This window comes from Mus pahari, chromosome 21 (genome assembly GCF_900095145.1).
Source record: "Mus pahari chromosome 21, PAHARI_EIJ_v1.1, whole genome shotgun sequence".
NCBI classification, from domain to species: Eukaryota; Metazoa; Chordata; class Mammalia; order Rodentia; family Muridae; genus Mus; species Mus pahari.
In genome coordinates this window covers 25,679,449-25,696,729 of record NC_034610.1, presented here as the reverse complement: position 1 = coordinate 25,696,729, position 17,281 = coordinate 25,679,449, and the positions used below count along the sequence as shown (strand labels likewise).

Sequence of the window (17,281 nt, the reverse complement as noted above, 5' to 3'; positions counted from 1 at the left end):
GCTTTTACTCTTCCATGCGTTTCTACTTCATCAAACATTACTGTGTGGGTTCTTGTAAGCAACCGTGGAGGATTATTTCTCATTGTTTGGCTGCCCCGATGACCCGGCACAGACCAGGGATGTGGGGCTTTGACAGCAGTCTAAGCCTGCTGTTTAACTACCAAGCAGAACCACGCCCGCCCTCCGGGTTCCCTACCTATCCGTTAATGGGGTGATCACAAGGCGATCCGTGCATCCCAGGAACTCGTTTTGGTAAATGAAGTCCACATCAGTGATGGACACCACGGTCTGATCCAAATCCTCTTTGAAATAAAATCTGCTCTGTTTCAGCCACTCGAAGTCGGTGACCGACTTGATGTGCATTTTTACCTGGAAGGCGTGAAGCACAGAAAGTTACAAACTGCATGGGGGTAGCCTAAAACTTAAGCATATGGGACCCTGGTTTAGAGTCACTCGTTCACAAGCAGGTTAGTCTCCATTTAACAGTATTTTCTGTTTGCCTTCTTTGCTTAAATTACACTGGGTGAACACAGATGGTGTCTGAATTCTCGAGCTTACTCAAAATGTGGGGATGGGGTGAAGTCAAGACATTTCAATCAAGTACAAACCACACTATAAAGAAAGTCAGGGGAGTGGCTCAGTGATTAGAACCTGCTGCTTTTGCAAAGGACCCAGGTTCAGTTCCCAGCACCCACAAGATGGCTAACTTCCATGGTAACTCCAGTTCCAGGCCCTCTGGCTCCCTCTTCTGGCCTCCATGGGCACTGCATGCATGTGGTGCACATATGTGCATTCAGGCAAACACTCAGATGTATAAAAAAATAAAATATTTACAAAGAAAAAAATTCAAAGCCCACAGAAATACACAGCGATGGAACCTAACCTGGTCTAGTAAGTCAGAGAGGGGTCCTTTGAGAAAAACATATCTGAGCTAAAACCTGGCTAAACAACAGAAATCAGGCAGGGAAAGAAAAGGCCAAGGCTCAGATCAACATACCACATCCAACAACCAAAAAATGGTCAATATTACTGAGGTTAGGGCTTAGAGGATAAAATGCATGTTGGGGCCTCAAAGGGTCATGGGAAGAGTTTGGGAGACTCTCTTCTTAGCAATTAGAAGCCTCTGGAGGTGATAAATGAGGAAGGCGTAACTGTGCGTGTGCGCATGTCTCTCTGCCCTGGCACTACTGTTTGCCTTCCAATCTGTCAGGCCTTCAGCACGTACCTGTGCGGCAAGAAACTCCAGGTTCTCGCCACCATGGCTGTAACTTCAGAAACTGGTCCATCAGGAGACAGCAAACAAAACAACACTTTCAGGGTCCCACCACGGCCACTGTCTGAGGCACTTATGACTTCCCCCTGGTAAAAGCCTAGAAACCTCGGTCCTGTCTGCACAAGGAACCAACCCCTAAAGTCAAGTTCCAGAGGCTCTGACTCCCTCTTCTGACCTCTGTGGGTACTGCAAGGCACATGGTGCAAATACATACATGCAGGCAAACACGCATACAGATGTACTGCCCTCGTGCCCACGGGGTCACTTCCAGTTCAGTCAAGATGCCACTAGAAATGGACTTCTGAAAACATGTACGGTGTGTGGACGCCCATCTTGCCAGATATCCCTTTATCCGCATCTCCCCGAGCCTTGTATTTGCAGCCCTCCTGTTGTGTAGCCTGACGGTGGAGGGGGAAGGCAAGGATAGCCGACACCAGTGTCAAATTCTGACTGCCTGATATCACAGATTGTGAGGACTGGATGACCAAGAGGCACACATGCTGGCCTTGGGCCTCGGTTAAGTTAGGATGCAAATCGACTCCGGAGTCAGGCACGTGGGATGGAGACTCGGGGAAGGACGGTTTCACAGTACTGTGCTCCTGTTTTGTTTTGCTCTTGTTGGCTTTTGTGTTTGTGGTACCGGAGAGTGAACCTGGTGAATCATATGGGCTAAACAAACGTTCCACCACTAAGCTCAATTACCAGCCCTGTTTTGTTTCTCATCTTTATCCATTCTGCACAGAAAGTTCAGCTTTCCTCGGCACCTAGTTTTCAAATAAATTTCTGCCACGGGGCTTCTACATCAGCTAGGGGTGTATAAACACTCTCATTAGTGTACTCATGGCAGATACAAAGACAGATTCCACGCCAGCATTTCGGATGTGAACTCACATGATAGTGAGTCTACAGAGGCCAAAACAAAATGCCAAACCGTGATTAGTTTGATCTGGGGAAAACCTGACTGTGGCTTATCTCATATTTTTTAAAATTCATATATTTGTTTTGTGTGTGTGTGTACTTGTGGTAGAGGGGTTTGTGTATGCATGTATGTGTGTTCGTGTGCACCTGCATGCCTGCATGCCTGCCTGTGCACACAGGTGCCCAAAGAAGCTAGACAAGGAATCAGATTCCCTAGAACTGGATATCAGGGTTTTAAACCTCTTAAGGTAGGTCTGGGAATTGAACTCCTGTCCTCTGAAAGAGCAGCAAGTACCCCCAACCCTTGAACCATCCCTCTATCCCTGTTTTTATGCTTTAACATGCTTTTGAATTGCTCAGGAATCTGCCTCTATCCCTGTGGGTCGAGGTGGGCCACAATAGAGTCTGCTTTCCCAAAGCCCCCAGGTGAAGTCAGCGCCAGCCATCAGGATAGACTGTCTTGGGAAATGAGACTGTAAATGAGTGTGCAAGGGAATCAATGGGCTGGCCCAATGTCCTTCAAAGAGTCACTGACACATGTGACTCCTACAAGCAGAGCTTTCGGTGCAGCTATGAAGCAGGTGGCCCATGATCAACTTCTCTACGACAGTCTCTGAGCCGAATGGATTATTTGTGAAGAGCATTGCCCTTAAAGACTGATCAAACCATGGAGAAGACAGCAACGGTACAGACTGGGGATGTCTGAAGGCAGGCTGTGAACAGCACCAGGCTCCCCTGTCCTGCTGGGATAGTGTGAACTGTCAATGGGACAAGCTCTGGAATCACCCAGGAGAGGGACCTCTGCTCAAGCCTGGGAGGCTATCTTGATTACAGTGAGGTAGGACAGCCCACCTACTGTGTGGGTCACCATTCCCCAACCAGAATCTCACTTAGACTATGTATGTGGAAAAAGGAAGCTGTGGTGGTTGGTTTGAATGAGAGATGTCCCCCATAGATTCACGTATGTGAGGGTTTGCTCATTTGGGGTGCTGTTTTAGGAAGCTATGGAACCTTTAAGAAGATCCCCTCTGAAAGAGTGTGCTGCGCTTGAGGTTTGGGGGTTTATAGCCTTTGCCCAACTTCTTCCTTTCTCTCTCTCTCTCTCTCTCTCTCTCTCTCTCTCTCTCTCTCTCTCTCTCTCTCTCTCCCTGTCTCTCTCTCTCTCCCTGTCTCTCTCTTTCTCCCTCTCTTCCTCTCTTCCCCCCCCCTCCCTTCCAGTCCCCTCCCCCCTGCTTCCTGCATGGGGACAAAATGTAATTAGCCAGCTTCCTGCCCCTACTGCCATCCCTGCCTTCATGAACTCTAACCATAAGCTAAAATAAACCTTCTGATCTTTAACTTGCTCTTGGCAATGGTATTTTATTGCAGAAACTGAAGAGCAACAGATACAGGAGCTAAGCAGCAGCACACACCCATGGTTCTGGGCTTCCTGGTTATGGGTGTGACCCAACCAGCTGCCTCTAGTTGCTATAGCCTTGACATCCCCAGAGTGATGGGCTGAGCCTCGAACCGAGAGCCAGAACCAGCTCTCCCTTGAGCTGAGCTTTGTCTGTTTCAATTCTAACAAGAGGAACAGAAACTGAGGGACACTTGGGGTTCCAGCTTTAGAAGAACTTGACTGGGCCCAAAGCCATAATTAGCATCCTAGTCCCAATGGGAATGGAACCATCATAGACTCCCTCCCTATAGACTCCTGGCCAAACCAAGTTCTCCTGAATGCTGACAATGGACATCCGGTAAGGCTTGTCTCTGCTCAGCTTGAAGTCGCCCTTTCCACCACAGCTCATGACCTGTCCCGACTCAACTGGGTTATACCCTTGGCCATTCATTGAGTAGAGCAACTAATTCTTAATAAATCAATTGGTTCTCAACTTTCAGGGGGGAAATGGCTTTATATCCCCTGTTTACAGTTCGTGTGTCTTTTGCCTGCAGTCTGCCTTCTCTTGTCTAATCATACATTTTCTAAGGCTCTTTTCTAAAGGTTATACTGTACCAAAAGATAATTGGTATTCTGGCTTCAATTCTGTCAGTGTTTTGTTCTGGTTGTGTGTGTGTGTGTGTGTGTGTGTGTGTGTGTGTGTGTTTTTGCTAAGTCCGTTTTAAAAAAGTAATTGGTAACTCGTGGCTGCAGAATAGTCTTTCTACCTGAATAGAAAGACGTTCGGGGAGGTGCACTGAGTTTGGAAGTAGGCAATATTTCTTTGAGTGGCTTCCTTGAGTGATGGTTTGTATATGCTAGGCCCGGGGAGTGGCACTATTAGAAGGGGTAGCCTTGTTGGAGTGGGTGTGTCACTGTAGGCGTGGGCTTTAAGGTCCTTATCCTAGCTGCCTGGAAGCCAGTATTCTCCTAAGGGCCTCCAGATGAAGATGTAGAACTCTCAGCTCCTCCTGTACCTGGATGCTGCCATGTTCCTGCCTTGGTAATAATGAACTGAACCTCTGAACCTGTAAGCCAGCCCCAGTTAAATGTTGTCCTTATGAGAGTTGACTTGGTCACAGTGTCTGCTCACAGCAGTAAGCCCTGACTGAGACACTGTGTGATGTTCTCATTGTGATTTAAGACTTGCCTTGGTCATGGTGTCTGCTCACAGCAGTGAACCCTAACTGAGACTCTGTGTGATGTTCTCATTGTGATTTTAGCTGGGCATGAAGGTGTGTGTCTTTAATCCCAGCACTCAGGAGACTGAGGCAGGAGGATTGCTGTGATTTTGAAGCCAGCCTTGTCATATAGATCAAGTTCCAGGATACCGAAGGAAACCACAGTGAGACCCTATCTCACAATCATGTGTGAGTTCATTACAAAGAAGTGATTAAAAAAAAAAACAACAACAGCAAAAAGAAAAAAGAAAGAAAAGAAGCCAAATTCCTTTTAAAGACTAATGAATTAAAATATACCCATCTTGCTGGAAGTGCCCCCTCTACCTACGCGGATGTAGATGGGAGAAGAAGACGCACATATGAGGGGAGCTCATGCAGGTCTGAACAAAATCCAACTGCTCATTGCTAGGTTCTAGACTGGGTTACCTGGATAAGGCATTGGGTTGGGAGAGGACAGGAAGGACACTTTACCAAGTCATCAAAGATATCTCTCTGGTGCACGTGGATTGTGATCAAAGTTTCAAACTTCACTCTGTCAAACTTGGACAGGTCATGTGTCGTTTGGCTAATCAGAGTGTTTAGAATATCCAGAAATTTCTGGTTGGTTATTTGCATGATTTTCCTGTCGTCTTTTGCGTTATTCAAAGCCTCTTCTGAGTCATGTGTCCACAGCATTTGAATTCCCAGAAGCCCAACCTGCAAGTAGCAGACACACATGTATAATATGTTTTCAACCTATGAACAGCAGGCACACATGTCTGGCATGTTTACAACCTACAAACAGCACACACACATGTATAGCATGTTTATAACCTACAAACGGCACACACACATGTATAGCATGTTTATAACCTACAAACAGCAGACACACACATACAACATGTTCACATTTAATCTTGGTTGTCATTTATTCACATAAAGCAGGCAGAACTGACTGTTTTTTTAAGCTTTAAATAAAAATTTTATCTGTGTGTGTGCGTGTGTGTGCCATATATCTTCCAGTGTGTCTGGAACACACACACACACACACACACACACACACACACACACACACACACACCATTTCCGGGCAGTATAAATGTAAGTAATTTTTATTTCTACTTTCATGTTTTTCACATTTCTGGTTTTTTTTTTTTTTTAGCAATGATCCATCGCATTTGCAATCTTTAAAAATATGTTCTGAAAAAAGCTGGAGACGAGGTGTTTGCCTTTTTTTTTTTAATTAACTTGATAGCAGGCAGATTTCAGTTATTTGGAAAAGATGCTTTAAAGAATATATATATATATATATGCACACTAGGAGAGATCTGGGAAGATGCTCAGCTCTCTTATCAAATCCTGTCCAATTCCTCCACCACTCTGAACCTGCTCCTAATTTTCCTCCTAACGCTGATTCCCCCGTCGGAATGAGACTTGAGAACAATGCTGTGACGTGTGCTTTCCGGGGATAGAGAAAATATGTCGTCCTACTGTTAAGAAGCCCGTTTTTTTGGCTTACCAAGGAAAATTAAATATATATATATATATATATATATATAATATATATTTATATATTAAATTTATATAATTATATATAATATATAATTATAAATATATAATTATATATAAATTATATATATACACACACACACACACATATATATATATATATATATATATATATATATATATATATATATATATATATATATATTTAACAAGAACATTAAAGTTTTTCAAGGCAACTATAAAGCCTTAAAACCACAGCATTGGAATCGTCTCTACAGAGGAGGTTGATCCTTGTCTGTGCCGATACCTTTCGAATAATTAATGCCCAATCATTTCTCAGCTGTCTCCAAAGTGTGCTCATTAATTCGGGAACTAGTTGAAGTTCAGGCAGGAACAGGAAACATAGACGGGACAAAATCCCCTTGGGTATCTCTTCTACTTTGCACTACTTTTCGTCAATCCTGGTTGAAACGTTAATAAAACTGCCAGTTCTTTATTCCCCATACTAGGTCTTAATGATGTCTGGCATATCACAGGGAGCCCATAAGGGACATGGGACAGAAGAACTGTTGGCAAGAACACCCACTCACACAAAATGGGATCCACATCAGGAAAGTGCACAATGTATGTAAACACTCCCCCATGTATGTCATATCCCTATCCAAATGCTATCTCTATATAGTGAGATCCACGTGCACACACATTGATGACAGTGGTCCTCAACCTTCCTAACCTTGCGACCCCTTGCTATGACTCCTCAAGTTGTGGTGGCACCCCCTCCCACCCCATACCATAAGATCATAACTCTCAGTTTGCTACTGTTGTGGATCGTAATGTAAACATCTGGTATGCAGGATATCTGATGGGCCAAGGGGTCACACCCCACAGGTTGAGAGCCACTCATCTATAAGCTGGAATTTCCCTTGCATTATTGGAGTCTTGGCATATGTCCTTAAGGACAGGGGAAGAGGGGGGCTAGGAAAAGGGCCAGCGCAGCTCAGAATGGAGTAGGCTGCCAAGCCAGAGTTGACAGGGACCTCCGCATGGCCAGGCTGAACACAGCCCCTTCTCGGTTTCCACATCTGCATTTTAGTGGACAGTGAGCCTCACCTGTGCGGGGAAGTGGTTCAGGAACGGTAAGAGGAGAAAGCCTGAATCGCTGATCTGGTAGAAGGCAGACCGGATGATATTATGTAGTGATGACATCTGTACTTTTAACAAGTCCAGAAGCCAAATTTCTACAGGACCTTTGGCCATAACAGGAGTATCCAGCTTTAAAACAAAACAAAACAGAACAAAACAAAGCAAAATGAAACAAAATGAAACGAAAAACATATAAGCATATAACCAATTATTAATAGGGTAGTTTTACAGATTGTCACACTTGATAAATCCTAGTACTGTGACACAAAATAAGTTCTTCTACAGCTCATGTCAAATATCTACTTATTGATTTGTGTATGTGAGCATTGTATGCATGTGTGTGCATAGTTGTGCTTGAATAAGTATGACCATGTGGTGGCCTCAGCTCTATTTGTATATTTGTATTTCTTTCCTCTTCCCACCCTGTAAATGTGTGTGTGCCTGTGTGTATGCAGTGTATATTGTGTGTAAGTTACATACATGTGCATGCATGTGCGTATGTGTGCGTACATGTACTTGTGTGTATGTGCATGTGTGCTTGTACATGTGTGTGCGTTTGCGCATACTCCATGCATGTGGGAGCCCAAGTAGGCCAGAAGAGGATGTCAGGTCTCTTGGAACTGGAGTTATAAATGGCTGTGAGCCACCTGGTGTGAGTGCTGGGAACCAACGTCAGATCCTCTGCAAGAACAACTAACATTCTTAACCGCTGAGCCATCTCTCCAGCTCCCTATGCAAAATATTGAAAAGCAAGGATGAACTAAGCTAAAATCATGAACAGAAGGGACTATAGAGATGGTGTAGTCTAAACACTAATGTAACTGGTGATAAAATGAGTCTCAGAGAAGTTAAATGGTGTATCTACATGAATTCATAACAAGGCCAGAACCCAAGGTTATTCACCATACTCTCCACGCCCTCATCTTTCAAAAGTAAATGGCTTTCTCCTCAACCTCGGTCTTCAGGGTAGTCCTAACAACAAAGTTTTTAAATAAATTACCACGATTTTTTCTCCTTCTCTTGATATAACAGCCATCATCCGATCGTAGTCTTTAGCATGGAAGCTCACCTCATTGATGTTGTCAGACACTGCAGGGAGATGTGGCTGTAAGAGACACAGAGCAGAGCTAACACATCATACGAGGGGCCAGGCGTAAGCTGAGGTACCATTTAAAGCCTTAGTAGGGGCAGGAGAGATGGCTCAGCAGCTAAGAGCATCTCCTGTTCTTCCACAGGACTTGACATCAGTTCCCAGCATCTGTAATGACCAGCTCACAACCACCTGTAACTCCAACTTCTGGGAACTCTGGTGCCCCCTTCTGGCCTCTGTGGATACTGCACTTGTGTGCACATAATATAAATAATTTTTAAAGCGTAAAACCTCAGTATTTTTTTTGTCTTCATGAGAGACAAGAGAACAATTTCTTAACTCAAAACTAAAAAGGAAATGGGGAAAAAGCAGCAATTGTAACTACTACAACCCTTGTTTAACATAGAGGCCCATTGTACAGTCGGAGTTAGCTTAGAACTTACTCTGTACCAGGCTGATCTTGAACCCTGTAGCTTGAGGGTTGTGCCATTCATTACAAATGTATACTATGACCAACCAACTGTGCCCCAGTTTTTAAAAATATGATAGGATATTGTCCTCCAGGCCTTCAAAGTCACTTCTTGTACCAGTTCAGAGGCCATCCCTTTCTGCTCTCCAGATGGAGACTGAGTCATACCATCCCCTCCTGCTTCCCTGCTGGGCCCAGGTCCCTGTCTCTTTCTCTCTCAAACTGTGTGTGTCTCCTTTCACAGTTCAAAAACCAAGATTCACCAGAAAACCAAGAGCTAGGCAAGGTCACGGAGTTAGTGAATGGGGACTGTTGCATGCCACCTTTCCTGGACTGTGTGAGGCCAGTGGCTCTAAAAACATACAGAAGAGGGCATTTTACCATCGTGTTTTGTAGGTAAGTATGCATGCGCGCACTCATGTGTGTGCATGTGTGTTGTAGGAGGTGCACAGAATGTTACAGGCTGACTAGCCAGAGAACCCTAGACGTCGACCTGTTTCTGCCTCCTCGGTGCTGCCTTTAGAAGCATTAAAAGCATGCACCACTGCGCTCAGGCCTTTTTTTTTTTTTTTTTTTTTTTTTAATGTAGGTTGGGGACTTGAACTTGGGTCCTCACGTCTGCATAGCGATGGAGTCAGTCACCCTCCCAGTAGTACCGTCATGACATTTCAGTCTCATCCGTCCAGCCTTGTACTATAAGGATGTTAATGTTTTTCCATTTTTGGTTGTTTATCCCACGGACAGAGAGACTTAACCCTTGGATGTGCACATCATACCTGAATGGTGTGGGAGTCGCTGGCCTGTCCGAGGATTTCAAGCAGAACCGGATCGGAGACAAAGAAGAATCTTGGAAATAGCAATCGCTTCTTTTCCAAATACCTTCAAAGGAGTCAAGAGCGGCTTAATGGGCGATTCCTTTGGGGCTTTTGTTTGCTTGTGTGTTTTGTGGTTTTGGCCAAGAAGAGAATAGCAAACAGCAACAGGCATTTCTCACTGGCCTCTGGGATATCTGGTGAGAATCAAGGTCCCGGAGAAAGGCACTGCGGAGTAACAGGGGGGCTTGACAATGATAAAGGGGGAAGCAGGGGCTCCCCTCTTTCTTCTGTCACCATCTTCCTCCTCATCGGGAGCAGTCCTATGAACCTCTGCCAGAGTATTGGCCACTTTGTGGTTTAAACTTGGGGTGAAATTATTTTGAGAATGGTACAGAGGACACCTAGCCATGATGTTGGAGCAGAGGGGGATAGACCTGGATGACCTGGGACATATCACCACCATGTTTTAAATAGAAATTAAGAATGGATTCCATCGTAACTTTTAATAGCATCAAGAAATATCCTTGGGAAAAAAAGGATCTATGCGTTTGTCTGGTCAGCTCTCCTCGAACTGCACACCCCTGCCCCATGCCCAAACTGGGCTCAGCATAATCCCCTAAAAGATACCCTGGCATCTGTAAATGTGACTTTATCAGGAAAGAGGGTCTCTGAGGACATAATGAATCCAAAGATCTTTCTTGAAAAAGAGAAGCTCTGTGTTTGTTTAGTGCATGTGTGTGTTCCATGATCCCAGGGAAACAGGGTCCTATATCCAGGTAAGCCATATATCCAGCCACAAGAGCCCTCACAGGAGAAATAGAAGCACTGAAGGTCACGTGAAGACACAATCTCTGGGGTTATGACACAAGCCCCAGAAGCCCCAGAGCCACCATGGTTCTGTCACAGGTTCCAGAACTGGGACAATATATATGTTTGTGTATGTATTAGTATGTATATGTATGCAGCATGTATATGTATATGTATATATGTGTGTATGTATATGTATGTATATGTGTATATGTATGTATATGTGTATTATATGTATGTATATGTATGTGTGTATGTGTATGTATATGTATGTATGTATGCATATGTATATGAATGTGTATGTGTGTATGTATNTATGTGTATATGTATGTGTGTATGCATATGTATATGTATATATATTATGTGTGTATATATGTGTATGTATATGTATGTATATTATGTATGTGTGTATATGTATGTATATGTATATATGGGTGTATGTATATTATATATACATATGCGTGTATATGTATGTATATGTATGTATATATATATGTGTATATGTATATGTATGTATGCATATGTATATGAATGTATGTATGTGTATATGTATGCATATATGTATGCATATGTATATGAATGTGTGTGTGTGTATATATATATACATGTATATATATGTATGTGTGTATGTGTATGTTTATGTATATGGTGCTTCAAGCTTTGTGGTGATTGGCACAAAAGCCCTGGGAAGCTAATGCAGTACCTCAGCCCAACCATTCCATGCCCTTCTTACTGAAAAAATTCAATTTATGGGAATTTTAGATCGCTATCTCCAGTGGAACCATCCACAGAAATAGCTGAAACACACACGGAACTTACTAAGTGGTTTGTGAGGAAGGGTGGCGTAGGAAGCGGTGGACTCTTACCCTGTGAGGGACTTCTGACAGACTTCCAACTGCTCGTGTAAATGGGGCAGCAGCTGCCCCATGGTTTCATCCCCGACACAGCAGCTGATCACGTTGGGGTTCTCGTGAGCTCGCTGCATGATCTTTATCCATGACTTGTCAATATTCTGGAAACGTTTGGCTTCCTAAAAGCAAATCCATGGTTGGGTGAAGATTAGTGTCTAGATCATCGAAAAGAGCAAGAAGCCCCTCTCAGTTCCTCAAACTCAGTCTGGTTCATCTCACTTAGACAAAACAAAACAAACAAAAAAAAAACCTTCATCTGAATTCATCTGAATTAATTCTGAAGAATGAGACCCCAAACCTATAAAGCCGCTTATTAAAACGCAGCTCTGTCGCAATGGGGCTCATCGCTTATTTGTTTCCTTGCATTTAATATAGTTTTTGAAGTGCCACATGATTAATTTGCAGAGCTATCAACTTAAAGTTCAAATCTAGTCTTTCGGCACCCCAGGTGTTTTGGGTTGAGCGAACTGAAGAGGCACAGAGATAATTTGATCTCGAGTCCTTGGAATCATTGGAGCTCCGCATTACCTCAGGGAAAAGGGAATGGAGAGGGGGGGAGACACGGAAACCACAAAACAAAGCCTCATTTACATACTTGCAAATAAAAACTCTCTGTGTGCTATGGGTGATATTAAGTTTTTCATTCGGTTGCAAAGAACGCCCCTGGAAATTGGCATAATTTTTGTCTCTTCTTAAAGTGCCGTTTTCTAATTAGAAATAGGCTTTAGTATTAGGTTCTAGAAGAAATTGCATTGCAAAGAGAAATGAGCCGTTTTCGTGCTTTTTAAGCTTTGATTTACAATCTGCATAGATCCTGCCTACAGACGGACAAATTTAGGATGTGTGGGCGTAACTGTGTAAGAGGAAAGTTACCTACTCTAAGAGTAAAACTGTTCGTATTTCTTCTTTGGAGACATGGTCACACGAAGCCCAAAGCTGGTGCTCCTGACTTCATCTGGGGTTTGAATCCAGAGCTTCATGAGTGTCACACACTATACTAAGACGCCACATCCTCCGCTGTTTAAAAGGTTCCTAATAGAGCTGCTGTTCCAACACATAGTTCTACCATTTCAAATGTTTTGATACATAGTTCTAAAAATGTTTCCTCCTCCCCCCCCCACCCCACTCTATATTCCTGACCTGCTAGTAGTGGGTTTACTAATAGTTCAACTGTGCTTAACTAAACATGGGTTAAGTTTAGTACTATTCCCCGAGGACTGGTTCAAGAGATGAAGGATGTTCCACAAGTTAGTGCGGCTCCATTCCAATGGATGTTAACCCTACCCAATCTCAAGACATCACCATGTGAAACTAAAGGCTTTCTTCTTTCTCCTACTGTAAGTCAGAGACCAATATCCTGGGTTTCTGTGTTCCAATAAAACTTTATTTAAAATTATTTTTAAATTGATTTATGTGAAGGGGAGGGATGTTGCCCAGGAGTGCCTACAGAAGCTACAAGAGGATGTGGGATACCCCAGATGTGCAGAAGCCACTTAACGTGGGCGATAGAAATTGAACTCAGATTTCTTCTACAAGAGCAGCATGACTCTTAACGGCTGAGCCATCCGTCAAAACTTAAATTTATTTTGATTTTAAACAAGTGTCTGGGCTGTAGTTTGCCAACTCCTGACATGATTTATCAAGACTTGATGACATGGACCAGAAAAACGGCTCGGCAGGTAAAGACCCCTGACACCAAGCAGGATGATGTGAGTTCAAATCTCCAAGGATCACGTGGGAGGCGAGAGAATTGACTCGCAAGGGTCATCTCCACATGTGTAGCATGGCATTTATATGGCATTTATGGCATACGTGCACACAAAATAAATAAAATGTAAAAAAAAAAAAAAGAAAGAAATTAAGATGTAACCATGTATCTTTGGGAAGGTTTTCACAATGACATAGATGGCACCAAATATTCTTTTAGCACTCATAGGAATTGAACCAGGTCCAGGATTTGATCCATGATAGGCGCATCCTGTCCCATGAAACCTTTCCTCCAGCCTTCTTCTTCGTTTTCATTCTGGGAGGAGTCTCATGAAGCAGCCCAGCAAGGCCTTAAACTTAAAATCCCCCTGCCTCAGACTCATGAGTAGCTGAGATCACAGGTCTACACCACCAGGCCCCCCTTCACCAAAAGAATTTTATAATAAATGCAAAAGCTCTTCTTACCTGCGGCAGCTGTTTGGCAATGTCGCCACCCACAAAGACAGCTTCAAGATAGACCCACAGGTTCTGGACTATCAGCCACTCTTCAATGATATCCGAGGAAGTGGACAATTTAAAGACCCAATTCTGGATATTTTTTTTAAACGGGGTATTGTATCTAAAAGCGAAGAATAGAAAGCATATCCCTGACTGTGGCCAGTGCTGAGGTGTGACCTGCTGACACATTTGCAAATCTCTAAGGAGGCGTAGCTCCCAGAATGAGAGACTTCTCAAATCACCAAGTACTCTCCCCAGCAGGGCCCTATGCATGCTGGGAACTGACTTCCAGAAGAACTCTCCTTCCAGGGACCAGTGAGAAGGCTGACTTTTGTGGTGTCTTAAGTGTATTCTACCAGGTTATGTCCACATAAGTATAAGATTCAAGGACTCAAATCTAGCTCCTCTAGCTTCCCCAGGGTGCCTGCATACATACAATGTACACACAAATACACACAGGTACACATTTATTAAAACAGCAACAGGGGGCTAGAGAGATGGCTCAGTGGGTAAGAGCACTGACTGACTGCTCTTCCGAAGGTCCTGAGTTCAAATCCCAGCAACCACATGGTGGCTCACAACCACCCATAATGAGATCTGATGCCCTCTTCTGGTGCATCTGTAGTCAGCTACAGTGTACTTACATATAATAATAAATACATAATAAATAATAATAAATATATCTTTGGGCCAGAGCAAACAGCGACTGAGCAATCGGAGTTGATCCGAGTGAGCGGGGCTGACAGGAGTGAGCAGAGGTCCTAAAAATTCAGTTCCCAACAACCACATGAAGGCTCACAACCATCTGTACAGTTACAGTGTACTGGGTCAGGTCATACATAAAATAAAATAAATAAATCTTAAAAACAATAACAACAATAATAAACGTTGGAGTGGAGTGGTCGCATTCTTAGGAAATATAGACACTATGTACAGGTATGCACAAAAGCTTGAACAGTGGAACAGAGTCTGATTAAATGTCCCAGCTACAAAACTGTACCTAGCCATTTGTGATGCTATAAACACCAAATTTAAATCTTACCCGTGGATTATAAAATTACCTGTTGCTTAGCAAGGAGCCTAGGACCATCAAGCTGTCCTCCATTAAGGTGATAATCTCTCCAGACTCCGTTCCTTTGAGCAGGAGCTCGCCTTTGCCCTTAAATGCTGCAAAACTCAGGTTTTGGTTGGTCCAGTTCTCAATCACCTGTGTCAGCTTGGCTTCGATGTCCTTCTCCTTAATGGCAGATATGCAGATATCCTTTCAGGAAAGATAAGGGAACAGGTCATGGGATCTCAACCGCATATTCTATGTGCTATAAAAATCACAGCACCATTAGCACGGAAGGGACCAGAAGTCACCAGAAGTCACCTTGCTGGGCACTTTGACTTAGAGCTGAGAAGGCCAAGGAGCCCCACGCTGCAGGTTCACATCAGAACCAATTAACAATGTACAAAAGGCAGACAGGTGGGATGGCCCGGCAGATAACGGTGCTTGCCACCCAGCCCAATCCCCTGGAGCCTGCGTGTTAAGGAGAGAACCAACTCCTGGAAGTTGTACTACAGGTTCTACACACACACACACACACACACACACACACACACACACACGCATAAACAATAAATAACTATTTAAAATATGAGAAAGGAAAACTGCAATACTATTTTAAATTTTTAACTCAAAATAGCTTTTGTAAGAAGCACTGAATTAAAAAATTGGGACAAGACATCCAACTCACCAAAAACAAAATACAGAAATAACCATAAAGGGTTTTTTAATTGTAAGTGCAGCTGAAAGACAAGAGGGTAGACTGGCAGGCTCTAAGGTGAAAGTGTTTCAGGTGATCATTTTATCTTAACATTGGCATCAGTATATACCTAATAAACCCCTAGCCACCCTCCATTTCATTGGAGTACTCCAGAAACCCTGAACACCATAAATCTGCATGATTAATGTTGTTATCCAAATTCTTCCCAACTGTCTCCTTCTTACTGGCTCAAACATGTACCCACAACTCCAATCTGAGCAGCTCTGCGCCTCTAACATGTGCCAGCCTTATGTGCATAGCACAGTTTCTTATTTTGCTATCAACTATTCTTCAGCAAGCAGAAGAAACACGCTACTCATGCAAGCTATTTTGAAGGAGTAAAGAAAAGTTCAGAAATATAGAGGGCAAAACAACTTCTTAAGAATGGAGAAAAAAAAAAAAAAGGCTGGATGTGGTGGTGCACCTGGAGGCAGAAGAAGACATTGCTGTAAGTTTGAGACCAACTTTGTCTACATAGTGAGTTCCAGGCTAGCCAGGGTTACATAGTGAAACCCTATATCCAAAATACAAATACAAATACAAATACACACACACACACACACACACACACACACACACAAATCAAAAAAAAAATCACTGAGGCTGGAAAGATGGCTGGGTAGATAAAAACCCTTGTGGAGGACCTGAGTTCAAATCCCAGCAACTAAATCATATGGGTCACAACTGTCTATAACTCCAGCCCCAAGGGATCTGATGTCCTCCCTTGTCCTGTGTGAACACCGACAATCATATGCTCATTAATTGTGTGTACATCACACACACACACACGCACACAGAGCTATAAAAATAAATCTTAAAATAAAACGATTTAAAGATCTCTGTAAGGTATCCAGGGAGGTAAATACAGCACAGGCTCTCTCTTGTGTTGAAGCTAAAACAAAGTAAATGCTAACACAATAGGAAGAAGAGTGAGCCCCGCAGGAAGGAAGGGGAGGAGCAGACATCAGAATCCAGAGGGACTGGAGAAAGGAGCCGGAGGATCACATCACAGAGCAAGGTGACCATTCTTCACAGTGGCATTGATTGTGCATTTAATGAAGAACCAGAAAAGACAGTGGGGGTGTGAAGGCCACACACACAAGGAAATGAAAAACAGATACACAGAAATATGAACTGCCCTGATCTGACCATGACACATTCTATGCATGTATTGAATCCTCACTCTGAGTTCCACAAATATGTGCAACTATGTGTAGGGTAAAATCTAAAAATAAATGTCAGAGCTGGAGAGAGAGCTCAGTGGTTCCGGTCACCCACACCATGCAGCTCAGAACCACCTGTAACTCCAGCTCCAGGGCATCTGGCGCCCCCTTCTGGCCTCTGAAGGCACTGCACCATCATGCACAGAACCCCCACACAGCCACTCACACATAAATACATGATGTCTACTCGTGGCGCTTTAACGAAAGAAAGAGGCAACGTTCCTTAGTGGCTTGCTGATCCCTCCCTCCCTGCACACTCACTTCGATATCATCCTTGTTCTTAAGGAGTGGTGCTTCCATGATATTTCTCAGACAGAACGTATCGGATTCCACGTCGAACGGGGTGCCAGTGAGCTCCGAGATGCGGTCCCAATGCCTCTGCTTCATCGCTTTGTTGGTCATCATCTCCAGCAGCGGACACGACTCACTGAAATCGTCAATTCTTTTTTTGAGGTCCAGAAATGCCTGCCAATCTTTGAGTCCCTTGGGGAGTTTTCGACATCTTTCAGGAAGAGAGGAAAAAAAAAAAAAAA

General features: G+C 43.5%; 1 protein-coding gene across 1 annotated transcript in view; it reads right to left on the bottom strand.

The window, feature by feature from the left end:
- Nucleotides 1-17,281, bottom strand: part of Dnah8 (dynein axonemal heavy chain 8) — a 231,087-nt gene that overhangs the window by 137,577 nt on the left and 76,229 nt on the right. Inside the window, exons 34-42 of the mRNA XM_021221842.1 lie at nt 17,010-17,250; nt 14,779-14,978; nt 13,685-13,838; nt 11,468-11,631; nt 9,756-9,858; nt 8,421-8,525; nt 7,388-7,549; nt 5,261-5,485; nt 197-369 (exon numbers count right to left, since the gene is read on the bottom strand). Coding sequence (XP_021077501.1) covers nt 197-369; nt 5,261-5,485; nt 7,388-7,549; nt 8,421-8,525; nt 9,756-9,858; nt 11,468-11,631; nt 13,685-13,838; nt 14,779-14,978; nt 17,010-17,250 — 1,527 coding nt within the window. The remainder of the gene's footprint in view (nt 1-196; nt 370-5,260; nt 5,486-7,387; nt 7,550-8,420; nt 8,526-9,755; nt 9,859-11,467; nt 11,632-13,684; nt 13,839-14,778; nt 14,979-17,009; nt 17,251-17,281) is intronic.